The sequence below is a fragment of the Opisthocomus hoazin genome, chromosome 8 (assembly GCF_030867145.1).
Source record: "Opisthocomus hoazin isolate bOpiHoa1 chromosome 8, bOpiHoa1.hap1, whole genome shotgun sequence".
Taxonomy (NCBI): domain Eukaryota; kingdom Metazoa; phylum Chordata; class Aves; order Opisthocomiformes; family Opisthocomidae; genus Opisthocomus; species Opisthocomus hoazin.
In genome coordinates, this window is record NC_134421.1 from 43294754 (window position 1) to 43315865 (window position 21112).

The 21112-nt window shown below is 38.8% G+C and overlaps 1 protein-coding gene across 5 annotated transcripts in view; it reads right to left on the reverse strand.

Moving 5' to 3' along the window:
• DOCK4 (dedicator of cytokinesis 4) overlaps positions 1-21112 on the reverse strand; it is a 263237-nt gene that overhangs the window by 31716 nt on the left and 210409 nt on the right. For 3 of the 5 annotated variants that reach the window (XM_075427729.1, XM_075427732.1, XM_075427728.1), the window contains 8 exons: positions 19932-20032; positions 19205-19263; positions 16893-17041; positions 15244-15329; positions 10154-10180; positions 9892-9987; positions 8093-8153; positions 4596-4689 (listed from right to left, as the gene is read on the reverse strand). In XM_075427729.1, coding sequence (XP_075283844.1) covers positions 4596-4689; positions 8093-8153; positions 9892-9987; positions 10154-10180; positions 15244-15329; positions 16893-17041; positions 19205-19263; positions 19932-20032 — 673 coding nt within the window. The remainder of the gene's footprint in view (positions 1-4595; positions 4690-8092; positions 8154-9891; positions 9988-10153; positions 10181-15243; positions 15330-16892; positions 17042-19204; positions 19264-19931; positions 20033-21112) is intronic. The other 2 variants (XM_075427733.1, XM_075427730.1) reach the window with 1 other exon arrangement.

Here is a 21112-nt window from a genome sequence, read left to right on the forward strand (position 1 = left end):
AGAGAAATAAATCCCTCATAGCTGAGCTGTAACACTCTACCATAACAAATAATTTAGAACTGCACACACAATTTATTTATTTATAGGTTTGGAAGGAATCAAACCTATTACAGAATCACAGAATGTTCAGAGTTGGAAGGGACCTCTGTGGGTCATCTAGTCCAACCCCCCTGCCAAAGCAGGGTCACCTACAGCAGGCTGCACAGGACCTTGTCCAGGCGGGTCTTGAATATCTCCAGAGAAGGAGACTCCACAACCTCCCTGGGCAGCCTGTTCCAGTGCTCCGTCACCCTCAGAGGGAAGAAGTTCTTCCTCATATTCAGACGGAACTTCCTGTGCTTCAGTTTGTGCCCACTGCCCCTTGTCCTGTCACTGGACACCACTGAAAAGAGCTTGGCCCCATCCTCCTGATACCCACCCTGCAGATATTTATAAGCATTTATTAGGTCCCCTCGCAGCCTTCTCATCTTCAGGCTGAACAAGCCCAGCTCCCTCAGCCTCTCCTCGTAGGAGAGATGCTCCAGTCCCCTCACCATCCTCGTAGCCCTCCGCTGGACTCTCTCCAGTAGCTCCTCATCCTTCTTGAACTGGGGAGTCCAGAACTGGACACAGTACTCCAGATGGGGCCTCGCTAGGGCAGAGTAGAGGGGAAGGAGAACCTCCCTCGACCTGCTGGCCATACTCCTCCTAATGCACCCCAGAATGCCATTGGCCTTCTTGGCAGCCAGGGCACACTGCTGGCTCATGGTTAACCTGTCGTTCACCAGGACACCCAGGTCCCTCTCCACGGAGCTGCTCTCCCGCAGGTCCGCCCCAAGCCTGTACTGGTGCATGGGGTTGTTCCTCCCCAGGTGCAGGACCCTGCATTTGCCTTTGTTGAACCTCATCAGGTTCCTCTCTGCCCAGCTTTCCAGCCTGTCCAGGTCACGCTGAATGGCAGCACAGCCTTCTGGTGTATCTACCACACCTCCCAGTTTGGTGTCATCAGCAAACTTGCTGAGGGTACATTTTAACTCTTCATCCAGGTCGTTGATGAAGAAGTCAAACAAGACTGGGCCCAGTACTGACCCCTGGGGGACACCACTTGTTACCAGCCTCCAACTAGACTCAGCGCCACTGACGACAACCCTCTGAGTTCTGCCATTCAGCCAGTTCTCAATCCACCTCACCGACCACTCATCCAGCCCATACTTCCTGAGCCTCCCTAGGAGGATGTCATGGGAGACCGTGTTGAAAGCCTTGCTTAAGTCTAGATAGACAATATCCATGGCTCTCCCTTCATCTACCCAGCCAGTCATGTCATCGTAGAAAGCTATCAGATTGGTCAGGCATGATTTCCCCTTGGTGAATCCATGCTGACTACTCCTGAGAACCTTCTTTTCCTCCACTTGCTTGTTGATGACCTCCAGGATAAGCTGCTCCATCACCTTTCCCAGGATGGAGGTGAGACTGACCGGCCTGTATTTCCCTGGGTCCTCCTTCTTGCCCATTTTGAAGATTGAATATTTTGAATATTGTTGATAAGATTGAATATTTTTGAATATTATTGTTGATAAGATTGAATATTTTGAATATTGTTGCTCTCTGGTCAGAGAACTGTGTAGTAATCTTTAGATCATCGTTGGTAGAAATTATCTGGGAATATAAGTTTGATTTAAAGAATTCCACAGAAACAGTACACTAAAACTCTCTATTGCAAAGTCAGACTTTGGCCAATTACAAAACACCAGAATTACTACTGGTTATGACATTATTGTTTTCCAAGTTAGCATTCACAGTCTATTCTTCCACTCACAGGACCACTTTGCCTGAGTGAGTCAGCACAAAGATGGGCCATGTTCTGGAGATGTACTGCACTGGAGAAAGAAGTCGCCTCCTGTACTTATTTTATTGCAGGTTTTATAGGTTGTAAATAAGGCAGAATATAGCTACTAAAGTACTTTTTCTGCTAAGGTAAGTTTGCCCCAGACAACCATATCCTACGTCTGCCCCTGCTAGATGAGTTTCCATGAGACAGGCAACTTAAACCAAACTCTAGAGCTTTTTTCTAACGGTAGTGTTCCTCTTACACGTCCAGCTTAAGAACCTGTGGCTGAAAGACCATCACTGCGGCAGATGTTTGTGGGAGAGTGTGCTTTGAAACCCAATGTTGTAAAATGCTAAGCATGGTGCAAAATGATGCTGCACCGCAATACACACGTGCAAGGGAGACCGGCTGAAGTTGCACAGACAATCTTAATTCTGGCATCACACAGCTTTCAGGATGGTTGACTGGTAACAGCCTTTGTCACAGTTTCAAGCTACAGTTTGGTACTCAAAATATGCAGCATGTTTATATATCAATTTAAAAAAGCCATGAAGTTGATAACAACAAATCATTCAAAAGCACAAGGAAGCAAAAGATAGCAGAGCATAAATACACGTCAGTACAGCTCTCTGTGACCCTTCCTTTCTAACCTGGCAGGCAAGTTCTTCGTTTTAACATATTTTTGTCTGCCACACCAATTTTTTTTTTTTTTTTTTAGTTATCATAAATCTATATACAAGATTTCTAAAATAAGAATGGCCATACTGGTCAAACAGTGCAAAGGGTCCCTCCACCCAGCATCCTATGTCTGGCAGTGGCCAGCATAACAGATAACATACTGGTACCTCGGGGAGAGGTCTGTAACTATTGGCTGTGCACCGAAAGAGTAAGGAGAGATAAACAGGGTTGACTCATGACGTGGGAAACTCAATTGATATAGGGAAGATTCAAAAAACTAAACATTTCTAAGATGGATAGATACAAAGACAATCTCATTACATTTCTCAGCTGTCTGAGGGGACACAAGAGGAATCAGTGCATTTATGTGCTTCAGCCTCAACAGAGTTATATTTATAGCTGTAACTGAGTGCTGTGTAAAGAAAGATTTGAAGCTATGTTCTGTATTAAAAAGGGCTTCTTTGTTTTACAGAGGATTATTAGAAACAGTCCTGTAAATCATACTATGAAAGGAGAGAAAAATTATTTTAAGGACAAGCTGGCTTTATCCCTAGAATGAAACTATGCAGTTAGGAAACTAATGATGCAACATGTAGGAATGCCGCTGAAGTACCAAATCAGCTGATTTACAAAAGGCCTTATTTGACTGATAAGGCAAGGCAATGGACGACATAAGTCTGTTTTCTAGTGGTAAGACTGTCTCTATCCCAGTGCCATGGGTGTGAGTCAATCCTTCATTAAGGCTCTCATGGCTAAAACAGAAAATCAAAGTGGTAGAATCTACCAAAAAGAATGAAAGAATCACACATGTTAATAATAAATACACAGGAAATACTACAAAGTCCTGGAAGTAAATTTTGAGCAAAATACTGTTTAAAATAAGAACAGATGGCAAAACAATAAAAAAAAAATAGGTTCATATCACTGCTGAAGTTAAACTGGACACATATTAGCCGCCAGTGTGTAAAGGGGACTCAACATTGCTTAAAGAGTTACTAAGATCTGTTATGTAAAATCAGGAAATGAATAGCTTGGCACAAAAGCCAGCTGTGGCAAAGATACTGCCTGATAATCAAAACTCTATTGTGACTCACTACTGCCAGGTCACATGAGGAAATTAAAATCTCTCCTTAACATATCCTGCCATCTCGTCTACACTTTAAACCCACGAACTGCAAAGGGACTGTGGAAATTCAAAGCAAAGGATCTTTCCTATGGATAGCAGAAAAACATAAGGAAATTTGCTGTGGCAGTAGGTACCTGTAGCTTGTTTACTAGTGACCCTCAGCCAACTAAGCTGCTTTTAAGAAGGAAAAAATTCTGGACAGATTCTGAACACATGCAGTTGCAACTGCAAACACTGGGGAAAAGATGGAAGTATTATAAGGTCAGTTAAATATTTTGTCAACCAAAGATTGTTTAATTCAAAGAGACACTGATTTTATCTTCTCCAACAACTACTGATGGCATGCAGTTACGCAAATGAAGTGCACTTTATCTTGTATAAACAACCACCACACACATGGTGCTCATTTCAAAGATAACGCCCAGCCCTGACACTACATTTGCGTTGACAAATCCTGCACAATAGTACTGCAAATGGGGGATGTGAAGATTCAGAAAGACACCAGCAAAGTGCTACACTTGTTACAGGTTTTAGGGTCTCTGTCTCATCATCAGTAAGTGATATGGGTCTTCCTTTCTTTTCTTTTTTTAACCCAAAAGTGAGGTTCTGAAACACAGCTGTGTAGAAACACCACACCAAACAGCTAACCAGCAGTATTACAAAAAAGTACATAGGCTCAGGTAGTACCAAATGGACTCATAAAAACTTCCTCTAAACTTTACTCCTCTTGGGTGAAGAATGACCCTATCACACATTTATTGTTAGTGTGTATCCATAGTAGTCATTTACATTCAACGTGGAACAGCAAGTAGTAGAGTTAGGGGGCTGAAAAAAGCCATATTTTGAGAGAGATTAATTGGGCAAGGAAACGCAGTTGTTGCCTGGGTTGGTATGTTCTGCACTGAGGATACAGCTTACAGGTTTGCAAATGACTGCCAATCATGGACCAGTCCTAAACATCTTTTCTAATTTGTACTCTATTACCTGTGAAGTTTTGTGCTTTCAGATGCAGGTCATAGAGCTTATGAATATAACGAATATACATCTCTTCCTTGTTCAGTTCAGTCTTGTAAAAATTCTGCAATAAAATTGAATTTTGTAATGAAATGTAGTAGTTAACAAATATATGACAGTGGTTACAAAGAAAAAATTTCAAACATAACGCTCTAGAAATACATGCATAGATTTGAAAGTTTCATGTGTACTAAAGTCATTACACAGAACTGCAGTATTAGAGTAAGAAACAGTAAATAGAATAGTACATTTTCAGTCAACAAGTCAACACGGTCCTGAATGTTTTTTATTTATATTCTCATAGAACAGAAGAGGAAGAACTGGATAGAACTGAAATCTGATGGTTCTTTCTTTATAAATATGAAAGGTCCCTTCCAACCCAAAGCACTCTGTGATTCTATTCTGTGATAACCCATCCAAAAAGTGTACCCATATATCCTTACTTAGGCCATGTAACATCTTGCTGAAAGCTGTATGTTGATTTTAAAATATTCATATTTTAACAAAATATCTACTACCTGGTATGTCCACGCTTCCTTCTGTCATAGCAAAATGCCAGAAGGGCTTTGGTAGATTTACAAAGGACTATCCGGTATTGCAAACAGCATGATCCTGAATGAAAAACGTGACTTCTTCAGCCCTGACTGATGCTGGGAACTGATAACGGACGCATAAATATTGCATTGTAACACTGAAATAGAGCTGCACTCTAAAGTGATATCCAGGGTAAAATTTCTAGAAGTGGCTAAAGATTTCTGGACATATAACTGCTATTTGTTGTTACATGGATAAAATATGGAATGCAACACCAGAACTCTTAGCTCAAAACATTCATTACTTATTTGCAAGCCCTAAAAAAGAGTATGAAAAAGTTACAGGGAGAGGAGCACAACCCTATAGCACTGTTCACAAATATTGCCATTCTCACTATGGACATGTAGCTAAAGTCCCCCTGCTAGCCATACTTAGCGTTCAGGATACCTTGGTTTGGTTAATAAAAATTTACAGGATGGAAGAATCTAGCACTGGTCCTCATTAGCAATTAAAAATTTCTGTTCTATTATTCAAATCACTATTTTGAATTATACGTGTGGCCAAAATTTTACCCCTACTGTACAGTATTCTTATTCTGTGCCACTGATAATAACTCAATTTAGGAAACAAAGAGAAAGGCGGGAGGAAAATTATGAAAATATCAAAATAAAAACTTCATAGAGAAAGTATTTTTTTAACTGACTTGAGAAGATGACTATGTATCAATAGCTCTGTAATGACAGGCCCCCTTTAGCCAACCATCTGCCTTCATAATCCAAAGACCTCTCTTTTCCTCTTACAAGGCATAAACCAGAAACAGCTGCTGCTCTTTAGCAGAGAAAATGAAAAAATATCTGTTTGGATGTTCACATTTACTTGTCTGAAAAACAAAAGCAGAACCTACAATACAGAATTGCGAGCAATAAAGCATAAAGATTAAGACAAAATATGGCCCTAAACTGCAGCACTCGACTTCTTGGCTCTCATCCCTAAGCACTAACAGCCCCAGCATTTGTCACAAGTCTGAATCACACAAATCAGCTGGTTCTTCTCTGAAGCTCAGCTCTGACAATGCCCAGTCAGTCTGCGAGGCAGGCCACAGCAAGGCGGCCCAGTCACAGCTCAGCAAATACACTGTGCTAAGAAAGGTGCCGTGATTTTTTCAACAAACTATTTTAAGATATTAAATGTAACAGATGTAGTCTTCAAAATGGGACATGATGTAAAAAGCAGACTTCCCTCATTAAATACAGACTTTTCCTAAGAAAAAGCAGTTTGAAAACAACATTCAAACAGGCAATGTGGACACGTTCTACTTAAACGGCATGATGTCATATGCCAGTGTAGAGCACCACAGGAAAATCTCCTCTTTCTAAAAAGATTATATAATTTTAAATTAATAACACCTGAAATATCAATTAAACGTCAAACCACCATGAGGACCAGAGGTGCCTGAGAAAAACTCCTCAGTCAGTTACCAAAAGTTATTCAATATACTTTCAACAAATTTGTAGAGCTCTTGTGATGGCAGAGTTCTTTCATTAGAAATTAAACTTTCCAATGGGAGTCAGGTGATTCTTATGCATAAGGAACTAACTCCATTTGACACCTCTTAAACCAGCTTTTCCAAACAAGCTTTACTAATCTGAAACCTACTCCAGATGATCCAGAGGGTTGGGAGAGTAGGAAAAAAGTTCCTACCTTCTCCTTTCATCTACGTTATTGCTGCTGGTGCATGCTCCTTCTGCATATTTCATGATGTGGCATAATTCCAGATAATATGATAACTTGGGAAATTCTATTTTCTGGAAGAACAGCATATACCTCTATGGCAAAACAACATACAAATTCTCTTTTCATGCCAACCAGTCCTCTTATCTTTGGAAGTCAGAATACCTTCAAAATAGTGGTGAAAAATGAAATATTGCTTCCTCCTCTGGACTTCAAATAATTTTAACATTATACATTCCTCTAATTAGTCATTGCATAAAACATCTTTCAAGATGACAACCAGTCCATCCATCATATGGCAAGCAAATATCTTCGAATTCGTGTGCTACTCCTGTAGTTGAAATGTCCTTTTCAAAATATAGTATTCATTGTTTCTCTGGTGTGCAAATAGTATTAAAATTTGTCTGAAAATTATTAGGAAATGAATATGCCTTAGCCTGCAGAAGTCATTGAAAATCCCATTAGAAAGTATTATGGTGTTTTGGGGTTTTTAAATATTTGAATTTTCTTTTTGCGCAAATCTTGGATGATTTGCTAATAATAGTTCAAAAACTCCTTAGTGATAGGATGAAAATAATCCAGGTGCTTTACAGAATTCAAATCATGCCAGAGATTCTGACAGAAAGCCAGCTGCTCTAGGGCTACGTAGTAAACATCATCCCTATTTAGAGAGCACTATTTTCCCACTGAAGAAATCCTTTATTCTTTTATGTACAACTGCTACTTAGAAGTGATACCAAATTGTTTCACTGACGTCAAAAATGCAGAATTACAAGTCAGCTTATTCTGTTTTTTTCTCTGACTAAAAATATAGCTTTCCAAAACATTCACCATGAAAATGGAAACTTTCCAAGGTTAACGGAAGTCAACAAACTTGTCAATGGAAACTAGCCCAGAACCAAAATGCATCTTGTAAACAAACATGAAATCTTCTTCATACTACGAATTGGCACTGTTGGTTTGTTGTGATAACATGACAAGAGCAGGTCTTGAGCCGCATTCCTGGCTCTTCTAGGAAGAGAATAGATAGCCTGCAGTCTTCAGGGGATATCTCATATTATATGTCATAAGAACCACCCTTATCCTGTCAACTTCCACTCAAACTGCTTCAGGAAGCAAGGTACCTCCTATTCAAATGTGTGGCTGTATACTAGAAAATGCTCAACCAAAATCAAAACGGGAAAGAAAAGTATTATACAAACCAAAAGGCTAACAGTGCAGCCAATCTTTTTGCCATCCACTTCTCCCATTTTCATGCAGTCCCTAAAACAGAAAGTAGTGAAAGTCAAAAGGAATCACGCTTATCCTCTTCTAGTGAAGCACATCTCGAAAAACAAACATATTTGGCTCGGCAAGCTGACTGATGCGGTGCAACCCAAAGACATTTGTGTGAACAGCTGGCCCAGGTGTGTAAGGGTTTTCATGCCTCCTTTTCTAGGACATGGAATACCTCAATTGTCAAGAAAGTCAATGCCTTTTTCTGGCTCTGTCATTGATTTGCTAGATGACTGCTGGAAATTATCTGGTTTCTTCATACCTTGTGCTCAAACCATGCCAGCAAAGCCAGCCCGACTGCCAGAAGAGGCAGTTCTGCTTCCCTCCTGCTCTCAGGCACTCACTCCCAGCCCTGCATTGCTGTCTGCACAAACCTCAGGAAGGGATACAGGTCAGGCAGCATCTTTTGCTGGGTTAGTTTTAGCCCATGTCAGTCAGATCACCAAAGTGCAGCACAAACACTTGTGTTGGCATACAAAGAGGGTGATGGGAATGAGGGAATGAGCAGGGATGAGTCTGCTTTCTTCAGAGACAGCGTACATCTAAATTGGTCATGGAATTACAGCATTAGTTCCTCCTCTGCGGAAAAACAGAATGACACTGACCTCCTCTGTAAAATGCTCCAAGATCTATCAGATTTTCCTCAGTAGCACTTTTAAAATACTGTAATTACTATCATTTATTGTTTGGGGAGGCAACAGATCTGACACCCAAGTAAAAAGTTAAAATGGAACCATGCAGAGTTTGATTATCACAAAGGCAAAAATAGTGTCGGTATAACCATATTGGAGTAAAAAAATAACAGACAGACATCGCCATGCAGTCACTAAAAGAAATTTAACTTCATTTTAAAACATTCTTGCATGCATGAGCTAAACAATCATCCCAAATACTCTCTTAGCCACCAGTACACACAATTGTTTTGAAAGATGTTGGATTGACAGCCCCGGAGGTTGTAATCCAATCGATCCCTGAAGAGGAATAGCACTGCCAGGCTTCTAGAAATTAAGAGTTCGGTCTCTTTGTTGACAAGACAGGTTTCCTTTCAAACTATCAGTGAGGATAACACGTGGAGTACCAGGTCCTACCATGTGTCCCCCATGGAATCAGAGGAAAAAAAATAACATTTAAGCTCTAGAAAGGGCTACAGCTGATGGCAATCAGGAGGACTAAGCTGCATTCTGAAGTTTCTACAGGGACTTCACAAGTGACTGAGAAAATCCCTCTTAGCCTCCCACTCCTGAAAGGGAGTATACGTCTCTCATTTCCCTCTCCTTTGTTCATGTGGTACAGTCAGGTGCGAGCTCCTCACCCAGAGATCATATCTTTGTATACATACTTAGTGTGCTGGCTGACACTACAGCTAAGCATGATTGACATAGTGATAAGAATTTTGCACATTCTGTAAAACAACTGTCAGGTGATTAGTACTGAGCTCTGTGTCTTCAGACAGACTCGAGTCACTAATGTACTGTCGAAGTTCCTACACTCCCTTACAGGAAACTCGTGCAAACCATTGGATTTTCCTGTCATGGGGAGGCTACTTGGTTGGTTTTCAAACCAGCTTGTCTCATTTTCCTGTTGACTAAGGCAGCTGCTGTCAGGGATCCTGAGCATGTACAACTGATGTGTCCATGTGCAGCCACCGTTTGCATGAGATCACCATACTTGTCTCCTAGTATTTTGAAGGTGACACCCCTGCTTATAAACTGTGATAATCACTGACCTGTAGTCCAGTAACCTCTCCATGAGGCGAGTCACAGTGGCGATTAATGAAACGCCACTTTCCCTCCATGTTTCCCGCTCAATTTTCTTCAGCAGACTGAAAAAAAAAGAAGCCAGAACAATTTCACCATTTATTTTTAACTGTCACTATGACAACCACTCCACTTTTACCAGTACCTTAATACCTTAGCAACATCTTCAACAGTTAGATTTTCTTTTACAAACACCCTCCCAAGAAGCACAATTTGCAAACAATGTCTTACCTAGGATAAGGACCAAAAAGTGGAATTCTAGTCCAGGAAGCATTGACAAAACAAATGATTTTTATATTAGCTGCATCAGGTTAAAATATATCAAATACCTAATTCTCAGAATATATTAATATCCCAAAGACTTAACAGAACTCTTACATAAAATATATATATTAATTTCATGCTGATACGTCAGCAAATGGGGAGTTTAAAGATGTACCTAGAAAAGAATATTTATCAATTCAATATGCCTTCTCAATGGGAACTCAACTTTTTAAACAAAGATTTCTCCTCCTCTCCTATTTAATATTTCAGCATGTATGAAATTTAAAAATGGGGAAGGGATTTTAATAAGACAATTCCCACCCTTCACTTAAGACTTCCTTCTGAGAACAAAGTATGCACATGTAAAATTCCATGAGCTTAAATTGTCCTAAGATTCCTTATCAAAAACTCTGCTGTATTGAATTCTGAGACTTATGTAAATGCAGATTATATATTGAAGGGAAAAGTTTTCCAGATGGTGTAAGTGGAGGTGTCAGTAAAATTATACTTGATATTTCCTTCTGTTATAGGCCTTTGATTTTCACTGCTTATCAAATATTAATCATTCGGGCACCAATTTCCAACATTTCCTCTCTGAGAATGAACAAGGAAATATTTATCTACAGAACTGTGCTACTTTTCTCCTTTGGTGCAGGACCTCAGATGGACAACATGTCCACGGAGATATTTCCTCAGTCTCCCTGAAAATGCACCCAGGTACGGTTTACTTAGGAGTCCCTGAAAACTGCCACATCCCTATACTCACAGCTTTTTAGAGAGTTGTTAATAGCATCTCCAAACCTTCTGTTTGCAGTGGGCAAGCTGTCAGCTCCACTGACCTTCATCTATACTGAGCATGTTCAGTCCCATAAAACTCCTACATCCAAATTTCACCAAACATGTAACAGCGCCCAATAACTCCTACGTGCCAACTGCACTAGCTACACACTCCAGCTCTGCTCAGCTCCTCACGTACGGGGGATGTCACAGATGCAATTCACCAAACTAATTCAACCTAAATGAAGCTGTGTTCTGGTGGAAGCAAGAAGTAACCACTGATCTTCCTTCTGCACCCTTACATTGATTTAGACTCACTTCTCTTTAGGAGGCAGTCAGGTGCCTTTCCCCCACCAGAGACTGGCTTCCTGTCATTGCTAGCAGAGACAGATGACAAGGCCATCCTTAACCAGAAGAGGCTGAAGCACTAATCTGGCATCTCTGCTTACCATACAGAATACACAGGCTAACTTCATTTGCTTTTAAACCCCTTCCATGCCTTTCAATACAAGTTTTTGTGTCTAATAAGAAATACGAGTAGAGCCTGTGACATTATTAAGCACTGACTACTGCACTGATTTTTCCTTTCTATTGCCTTTCAACCCTGTGTTAAACAGGAACATTTCAACCTAAATTTATCAAAATAATTACCTACAGTTCCTGTAGAAAACCAGCAGCAGTCTGACTTCTCTTTTAAAACAGATGGTTTTCATGTGCATTTGACTTATGCATGTTCTTTATAAATGTATTGGCATATTCATTACAAACATACAATTTCTACAAATGGGTTGTGTAGATATATTCAAAGTATTTATTTAAACTGACATCAATGTCATCAGTTGAACAACTTTATGACTTGCTTTCTGATGCATGCCTCCCCCTCTATACCATACATCTTTCACCACAATGCACAGAACAAACAGAATGAAACAGCTACTCAAATATATACCTTGGCTTCCTCATGGCTATATCTACCATAGAATTAAATTCCTGTTACTTACAGGTCCCAAAGCATAGCCCAGGTGCTATGCTCTACAAAACACCAAGGGAGATAAACAACACAGAGAAAAAATGAAAACGCTTCTGCATATCCATACTACTACAGCCTAACATCTGGGCTCATCTGAACAACTATGTGTTTGGGTTTTTTTGGTGGGGTTTTTTTGGGGGGTGGTGGTGGTGGTGGTGTTTGTTTTTGTTTGGGTTTTTTGGTTTTTTTTGGTTTTCTTTTTTATATCTTGGGTTCCCAAGAATAAGAGAGCAGAGTGGTGACCCAGAGGATCAGAGCTGTCCAGAGACGAACACCAGGCTTAGAACCATGTTCAGGCACGTAGTAAGTGGATTTTATGCGTGTATTATATATGTATGTTCAATCACACAGAAAGCAGATTTTATATGCCTAAACCACAAAGTTATTCAGCCCACTAACTCAGAGGCGTCTAATCCTAAAAGTGCCTTAAAACATCTGGAGGTCTGTTTTGGTACCTCACTATAGCCAGAGGTTCCCTCATCTCGTCAGATGGGTCAAAACCAAACTTTCCTGCAAAAAGTTCAGAGATCAGTGAGGAGCTACCCAAACCCCACAAAAATATTCAGAAGGGCTCTGAAAGCTTCAGTCCCGTCAGTGCCAAATTCAGTCATGCACCTGGGGGAAGAAATTCAGACAACTGAAGACAACACTGAACTGGTTTGTGTTACGCCAAACTGGAATACAGCTACAGAAGTAATGAACTGTCAGCATCCATCAGATTCAGAACAAAAGAGCTACATGAGCATATCCCTTGGCTGCCAAAGATTTTGTTCTAACCACTATTTAATAAAGTGAAATCATTCTTTTTCCTGTGCTAATTAACTCAGGAATTCAATTGCAGTGTTACAGTGAAAATGTAGATCAGGACACCTTTTATACCACGATTACACTGGGTAGCAATTACAGCATCCAGTTTTTCATGACAGCAAAATGTTCACTACTCCATGCTTTGCAGCTCTTGAAATGACATCAGGAGCTAATCACTGAGTGGTCACATTCAAGTCCCTAGAGAAACATCGATTCAAAACAAACAGCAGTCATCTTCCCCCCACTTTCACCATGTGTTTTCATTTGGTAAAAATAATTCCGTTATAACCAGTGAATTCTATACACATAATATTTTGGGTATGTCCAGAGATGCTTATAAATTATCCTTGAAAACAGAAGATGTTCAAAGGAAAGATGCAGTTTGTTTCTGAGAAAAAAAACGTGGGAGTTGAGAGATTTAAATTCATTTTCCAGTTCAGACAAAATAAACAAAAAGCATGACAAATCCTGAAAGTGTCACACCCACTGCAGTTACTGGACTGTATCCAAAGTAGGTATGTGCATCCCCTTGGCTCCCAACTATACCTATCAAAACCAACCATGCCGAATCTTCAGAAAGATCAGGTAATATCGTAGCATTTGCCTTCATGAAAGACTACAAAACACTGCTTGCTGCAAAACTGTATTACTGTTTCACAGTCCTGGGGTACATACCACATCTCTGTTACTTCAGCCTAAACAAGTCTGCTTTCTTCCACTGTCTAAAGACACTCTAATATAGTTTGGTTTAAATTACCCATGGAAGAAATGAAAAATAAAAAGAAATCTCAGGCTAACTGACCCCATCCCTTGCATTCAGCTCCCTAAACTGCCCATCTGATTCGAATCATTTTCCTTCACATATCCTAGAACACTATGTCATCCTCCATTTTAGATTAGTACATTCTGCAGGCTCCCCTCTTGAGAGGTGTAATGTATGGAGTCAAATCAAACTGAGATAAAAAACATAATGATAAATACTATTTTTCATAAGCTGGAAGTGAACTTGAGCAGTTACTCTGAAATTTCTCAAAGAGTTTAGTTTCAACTTCTGTTATATCCGAACAGAAACAACAAGCACACTGATGCTGTGAGACATTCTGCAATTTAAATTACTACGACTATGTCTTCAGCATTTAGATTTATAAAAGGCTCTGATCGTTTTTCACTGTATCTTGTTTAACATGCCCCAGTTTAAATCCAACTCAAATTAGGAACTATATTTCATACCAATATACTTAAAGAATTTTAAGGTATTTCAGTGACACACATTCTGATGTATTTTGCACAGGAGAATGTATTTAGATTTCATCTTATAATTAGAGCATTTCCCTTAATGACATAATTTTGAAGTTAGAGTACTGTGTTACTAAAATACTGAAATCATCTTACTTTTAATTATCTTTATTCAGATTACAAAAAAAAAAATGAATAATTACAAGAAAGTTCTGCTTTAGCATACTGTACTGTTGTTTACCATCATTCATCCATTTCTGTAATATTCTGCCTGATCTCTTATCCACTTTTGCTTCTGTGATAAATATTTAGGAACACTATTTTTTTCAACTCAGTACATTTAGAGTTTATTATATATTTGCTATTCACAGACATTGAGATCTCAATGTTATTATTTCAGCAAAGACAACAGAGCTAAAACTAATATTTAAAGAAGAAGGAATAGTTAGGAAGTCATATAAACAGAAAAAGATCATGTGTATAATCGTACTGAAAAATACGCAGCTTGGAATCCTAAAGAGGAACAATACATCTCCTACTAAACACACCAGAAATAAGTGAAATCTTCCACTTAGGTGGAACTGGGTTCTGAGGAACAACAGAGACAGACTTCAGTTAGTTATTTGGTACCTGTACTCTGTGACAATCATTTATTTCAGTTGTGGGCAATCTTAGGAACTTCAGCACTATTATCAGCTTTTCCTATTAGATGTCAGTGATTTGTCATTTATTAAAATATACTAAAAGCTTAACAAGTAATTTATAAAATAAAATAATAAGAAATAATCTTAACAGAATGAATAAAATTGGATACATCAACCAAGAAATCAACAAGTGACATTACACAGATGAGTCCAAGTTTCTGGCAATAGAAAATTACTTACAGAACAGCTTTCTGTTAAATTCTCATGCCTTGTTTTCAAAACGCTCCATTTGAACTCTACCTGCACCCTATGCAATTATGAAGCACTTCTTGCCTTTCTGATTTTAAAATAAGTAGGTAAAGAGAAGTACAGCCAGACTTTACAGATGCCATACAACACCATAAAATGTTTTATTCCTCAGGTTTTCAGAAAAAAAAAAGAAAAAGCAAAAGAAAAAAATGAGATTCACAGCTGTTTTAAGCATTCCCTCTCTACAGTGACATTAGCATCTGATAGAACCAACCAAATTCAAGGAATCTGTGTATGATAAACATATTACTCACATACTGTTGAAGAGCTCTCGGTATGTTTCGTCGCCTTTACCTTCCGACATTAGGCTGTCCAGTTTGTCAATCAGTTTTGCTTCCACCTGCAACATACAAGTGTAGTGTAAACAGCTTCTTTTTCCTTTAATAAGATTAGAGAAAATTGAGAGAAGGTTTGTTTTTATGTAAGGGACTTTGCTAAATGCATCTCTTAGAATTATCGGTCAATCACGCAAATCTGATAAGTCACTTCATTTCTTTGAAGCTGTTATTCCCAAGGTTCATGGGGTTTTCTTTTTTTGGTGGGCTTTTTTTTTTTGAGGGAGGGAGCTAATTTAAATTGAGCAACGTGACTTTAAAACTACAGGCTGAGTAGCATTTGCTGCTGCTAAGCCAGCTATCTATTTATGGAGTCAGACAAAAAGAACACAGCCCAAATAAATTGCCTGAATTCTCACTGCAGGGCTGTAAGCACAAGCCATTTTCTTTGACTTCAATAAAAATCTCATCTTTTCTGACCTGCACTCCACTCTTTATAAATTAATTTTTATAAATGTCTGCACTGTTCGGAACACTTGGGGGCTCAGACTTACTTTCCCAGCCTTCGCTACCTGCCAGTGTATTTGGTATAGAAATCCAGTTTCCTGGATTTATGTATTAGCTATCAAAGAAACTTACAGAACATATCTTGTGGCTAATGACTCCTTCAATGCACATTTTAAAGTGTATTGATTATAAAACACACAGATGTGAGGCAACACTCTGTGTTAATATTTCAAACCTCCTTTTAGCAGTAATATATTAGCAACCACAAATCTAGGGGAGAAACCAAGCTGTTGTCAAGACATTTTATTAGAGAATAAATCTATTACAATTTACATTCAAACCCAAGCTGAAAACACAGGGAAGCAAAACAAGTGGATTTTTTCCTCCTCACTCCTTGCTAACATTTTTATGGTGATTTTTAACAATAAGCTTATATATTGATAGTGAAAAGCTACCTACTTACATCACGTGCACTCCTCCGCTCTTAATAGCTTGTTTTGTGTTTCAGATACAGCTCCCACCCTAAGCATTGATTGCCTGGGAGTAATTCAAATACTTCTGCTTTCCTTCATTTGAAGCAGCAGGAACGAGGGCACTGAGAAACGGTTTGAGGCAGTCTGAAAGAACTGAGTGGGAGCTGCGGGAGCAGATGGCACACTTGGTCGTTCCTTCCTAGCCTGTTAAGAAGGTTTTTGAGCAGCAAGAATACTTGGATCCTTACAGAAGAACATTCCAAAGAAGGACCATCTAATCTTTAAGTTCAACTGAAGCTAGTTGAGTCCTATCTAACCAGTAGTCTGTACTGCTGTAAAGCAGAGATGAAAAACCACCACAACAAAATCAGCCGTGTTGAAGACAACTCAAGTTCTGTTCTTCGCCTCAGCAGACCACTGATTTTATCGCTCCTCTTACATTATCAACATGATAGCAACATGATAGCATTAGTTTGAGAATCTTACTACCCCTGCAGAGAGTAAAAAGAAAAAACCCTGATAATCCCTCTCCAATAGGTTTAACACTGTGGCTACCTTCTCCACCCTGAACCACCAACGGTTGGGACCAGCGCTCTCTGAAGTGCTTGAATTTGAGTCCTGTTTTATAAACAGCTTCGCACACGGTACCTGTTTAAAGTTGCCACTTCGCCTTTGCTCCCAGTCCATCATGTCATGGAAAATGGGAATCATTACATTCCTCAGGTCTGGCTGAGGGATCAAGGTCACTTCCAGGAAGGGGCCAATCAATGCTGGAATAAAGTGAAGCTTGTGTTCCCCTAAAAAGAAAACGAGCATGAACTTGAATGTGAATTGGGTGTCCTGTGAGCTATCAAGCAATTCAAATACTATCTGAAGAACTAAAAAATAGCACTCTAAATGTCTATAGATTATTTTATCTCATATCCATCACAGCATGGGCTCTTTCTTAAGCCCAAAAAGTGAAAAGCTGCAGACAATACAAGAATACAAGGCCAGCATCATTTATCAGATTTTATTACGCAATACTGAGTTCAGAAGTGACAGTGGGCTATCTGTATCCCAAGTTAGTCTTCCAGAAGTAGAACAAAGAGAGACAAAGCACTCTCTGGGCATTTAACTTCTTTTTCACAGCAATGGTTTGATTTCTAAGCTCTACATTCTTGTGTTTACAAAATGGTTAACTGTCTGTTACATGTATGTTACATACTATGGTGTGCTCATCAAAAAGAAGTACTTTGATTTTTTACCTATCTTTAGTTTTGTGAGTACAGAAATGGAAGTACATGTTTTGACTGCAGGAAAGGGAAGATGTGACTCAGCTGTTCTCAAAACAACTCGCTTTAAAATCAGTACTAAAACATCTTCCATTAACTCACCACATTCTACTTAGCAGAAGCTACAAAACTATATTCTTGTCAGGAAAGCTGGAAATGGCATACAGTACAGATCGACCATTCAGTTTCAGTTTTCCATGAGTAAGACTTCTGACATCTTCGGAATGGGGGGATTACGAATCAAAACGCACTGACTTTCCAAGCTGGGAATTAATGTACGTTCAGCCTACCTCTGGATCTCTGGATATTCTAGTGGGCAGTCCCCCCTGCTTGTTGCTCTGTTTAGTGGCTGTGTTTGTGCAAAGTAAAATCAGAATTCCCTTTGCTGGAAACATCCTGGGATGCATATCCATGTGAAAACAAGGGTATTGTACAAGGATCAAGGCTTTTGATGACTCTTATTGCTAAGAGAACTGTAAAATGCTGACTAGCATAACACCAATCATATGAAATATCTTGACTACTGTATTTGACTGGACACATTATAGATGAACTCCATATTGTACCCCACAAAACTCGTCCCTATTGAAAGGCATGATGATTCCCTCCTTGCATGCATATTGGGTTTCCATTCAGCAGCAAACAATGTGAGTGGGGAGACGATGCACACTAAGGCTTTATCCTAGCTGCAGGAATGAGATGGGACCCAGGAGTGGATCCTTGATATACCAGTTTAGAAATATCCATCATGTATCCAAATAACTTAGAGGATGCCTCAGTGTAAGAAAGCAATACTAAATACTGCAAAGAAGTCAAATATGCTACACAACAAATGTTAACAAGGTATTAATAAGCAAGTATTTCTTATTTTGAACATTTCTCTTTCTAGTACAAGCTGATCAGAAAGACCATTTTTTTACAACTACTTATCTTGCTGGGGAAAAGATTTATAGAATTGAGATGACAGTATCTCAGTAACCACCGATGGTCTTCATATCTTTAATGAGCCCTTTAATGAAGTGGACTGTTAAATAACTGAAATATAAAGATGACAAACATAGTGTCCAAATCTTCTACTCAGTTTTGATTTTCTTCCCAAACAACATTTAATTGCATTTCTCTGAGGCTCATATTTTCAGTTTGCACAGTTATTGCTTATAAATATAAAAATGTCCCTAGGTTTACATCCAAGCATATATTTTTCTCACGTTGTCCAATGCGTCATTTATATATCAGTCACTGATTTGTTTATGCCTTTATATTTCAGTGCAACTAGGACTTAGGGGAAGATTTGATGCAAATCCAGAATCTCAAGAGAGCTTCAGAATTGATATATGTCTATTCCTTAAACTGTTTGGCAACAGAACTAGAATTGTGAATATAAGTATATTTCCAGGCATAATAATTCTGCCCAAAAAGAGAAGTACTTTATTTTCTAATTTTCACTGATGGTATTCTTTCAGTTCTCTTTGAAGAAATAGGGACAGGTCAGATACACAGTATCAAGGCTTAGTTTAACTATAAAGAAAGGAACTACAAATGACTAGGGTTTTCCTAAACTTGAATCAAGACTTCAGGTGAACTTAATTATCAACAACTCCTCTATCACTAGCAAGTGAATTTAATAGGTGAAATAATAATTATTTTTAATTTTATGAGCTACTGATGATGTATTTAATTACTTACCTAAATTTTGCCACATGCTGAAGATTTCACATCCCATTGTTACCCGCATGTCACCATATCTGTAATGTATTAAAAAGATAAAGCAAAACAGTGAAAGATCGTTTAAAAAAATCAAGTTCATATGCCATTCTGTGACACTGTTAAATTAAATGTCTCATTCGTAGTCCACAAAAAACTACTTCAAAAGTACTGATTTCTTCCAAGTTTTTGCTTTTTCCCTTGTACTCGGCTAAAACCAGATTCCTAAACCCAGGCCGATTTGCAATATTGTCAAAAGTATCAGTTCCTTCTCAGTGCTATACACCAGTAACCCAGCTGTAAAGCAAAAGCTATTTCTTGTACTAATACACTGTATTTCTCTCTCTGAGAACAGATAGCTTTACTCTAGCTTAAAGAAATACAATTAATTCATACAGACAACAGTGCAGTGTCTCACAGAAACACGTGAACCAGTCTGAATCAACTTCTGCATGAACCAGAAATTACCGTTGGCACAGCTACAACATGGCTATTTTGCTCCCAAACTTTGAACCAATTTGGTCACTTCCGTCAAGGCTGCTGTCAGTCCTGAAGACCCATACAAAGGGCCAGAACCAACTCTCATTCTAGTCAATGGAAATACTATTACCATCATCTTTTGGTAGGTCTTTTTGCAACCTCCCATGCCTTGCATTTTGAGAAGTCTTTGATCTATTACAGTTTTCTAGAAGCTGACAGCAGTACTTACTTTTCTAAAACCTTTTTCTTCTTGGAAGGTGTGAACATCTCCAGTTGCAGACATAACTGGTTTATAAAAATGACAGCAAGAAAGAAGTAGGAATCCCATATCTACAACAAGCATATGGCATTTGGTTATTTCATTTTCTCAGTACCACCATTTTATGACCACTCAAGATGCAGATTTTCAAGTCACATCTCTTGTTTCAGTCTCAACTAATAAATTACTCAGACTGTTTTTGACTAACTTTCTTTGCATCCAAATACACTTTCCACCAACCCCAAAATGTTCAGCAGAAATACATCTATTTTACATATTCTACATCTCTCAAAAGAAAAGTTTCAGAGCTGCAGATATTTTTTTTTCATCCCTCTGAACCAGAAAAAGTTGCCTTCTAAATTTTGAAACAATTTCTGGTATATTTAAATAGAAAACTACAAAAAGTTGTGCCTTTAAGTCTAAAATCGAAAAAATTCTGACACCTCAAAAGCTATCACATAACAGAACTGTCGTTCTCTGGTCTGACCTACTTTATAAGATTATTTGCAAGTCTCACTTCCTGCAGTCTTCATTGGACAAAACCAAAGCCAGGCTTTGTTAACATACTGCAAATATACAGATGTCTGTACACATGCTTTATGAATCAGATGTTGAATCTTCTACTTAGAAGACATAAAGATAAGTTTAAAGATAAATTCAAAATATATTAAAATATTAACTGTTATAATCTAATTAGAGATGCTCCGTGGCAGGAGGAAGAAAGCAACGTAGCGGGAGCCCTATTCCAGACACTGCAGTTCTGCAGGATAGCAATAACATTGTTAAGCAAGTCGAAGGAACATAGCTGCCTTGTCTATCAGCTTTAGTCTCCAAACTTGTGGAACTTCATAAAGGATAGGCTTCCTCATGTCCAGTCATGTCAAGTAGATAAATTGCATCCCCTCCAACCTCTCCAGCAAGAATCTGGATTTTCAGAGGAGCATCCACAACTCTGCTGAAATCTTCTTGTCTTCTCTAGGAAGGAAATTATGCAGCTTCTGTGATGAAGCAAATGGACCAATGTCTCTTGGTTGGGCAGAATTATTTGTTCAGGTTTCCATGGGAAAGGGGCTTTTCAGATGCATTTCTAGGCCTTCCCATCTGAATCCTAAGAGCATCATTCTGTAATTCACAGTTTATCATAGGTGCCA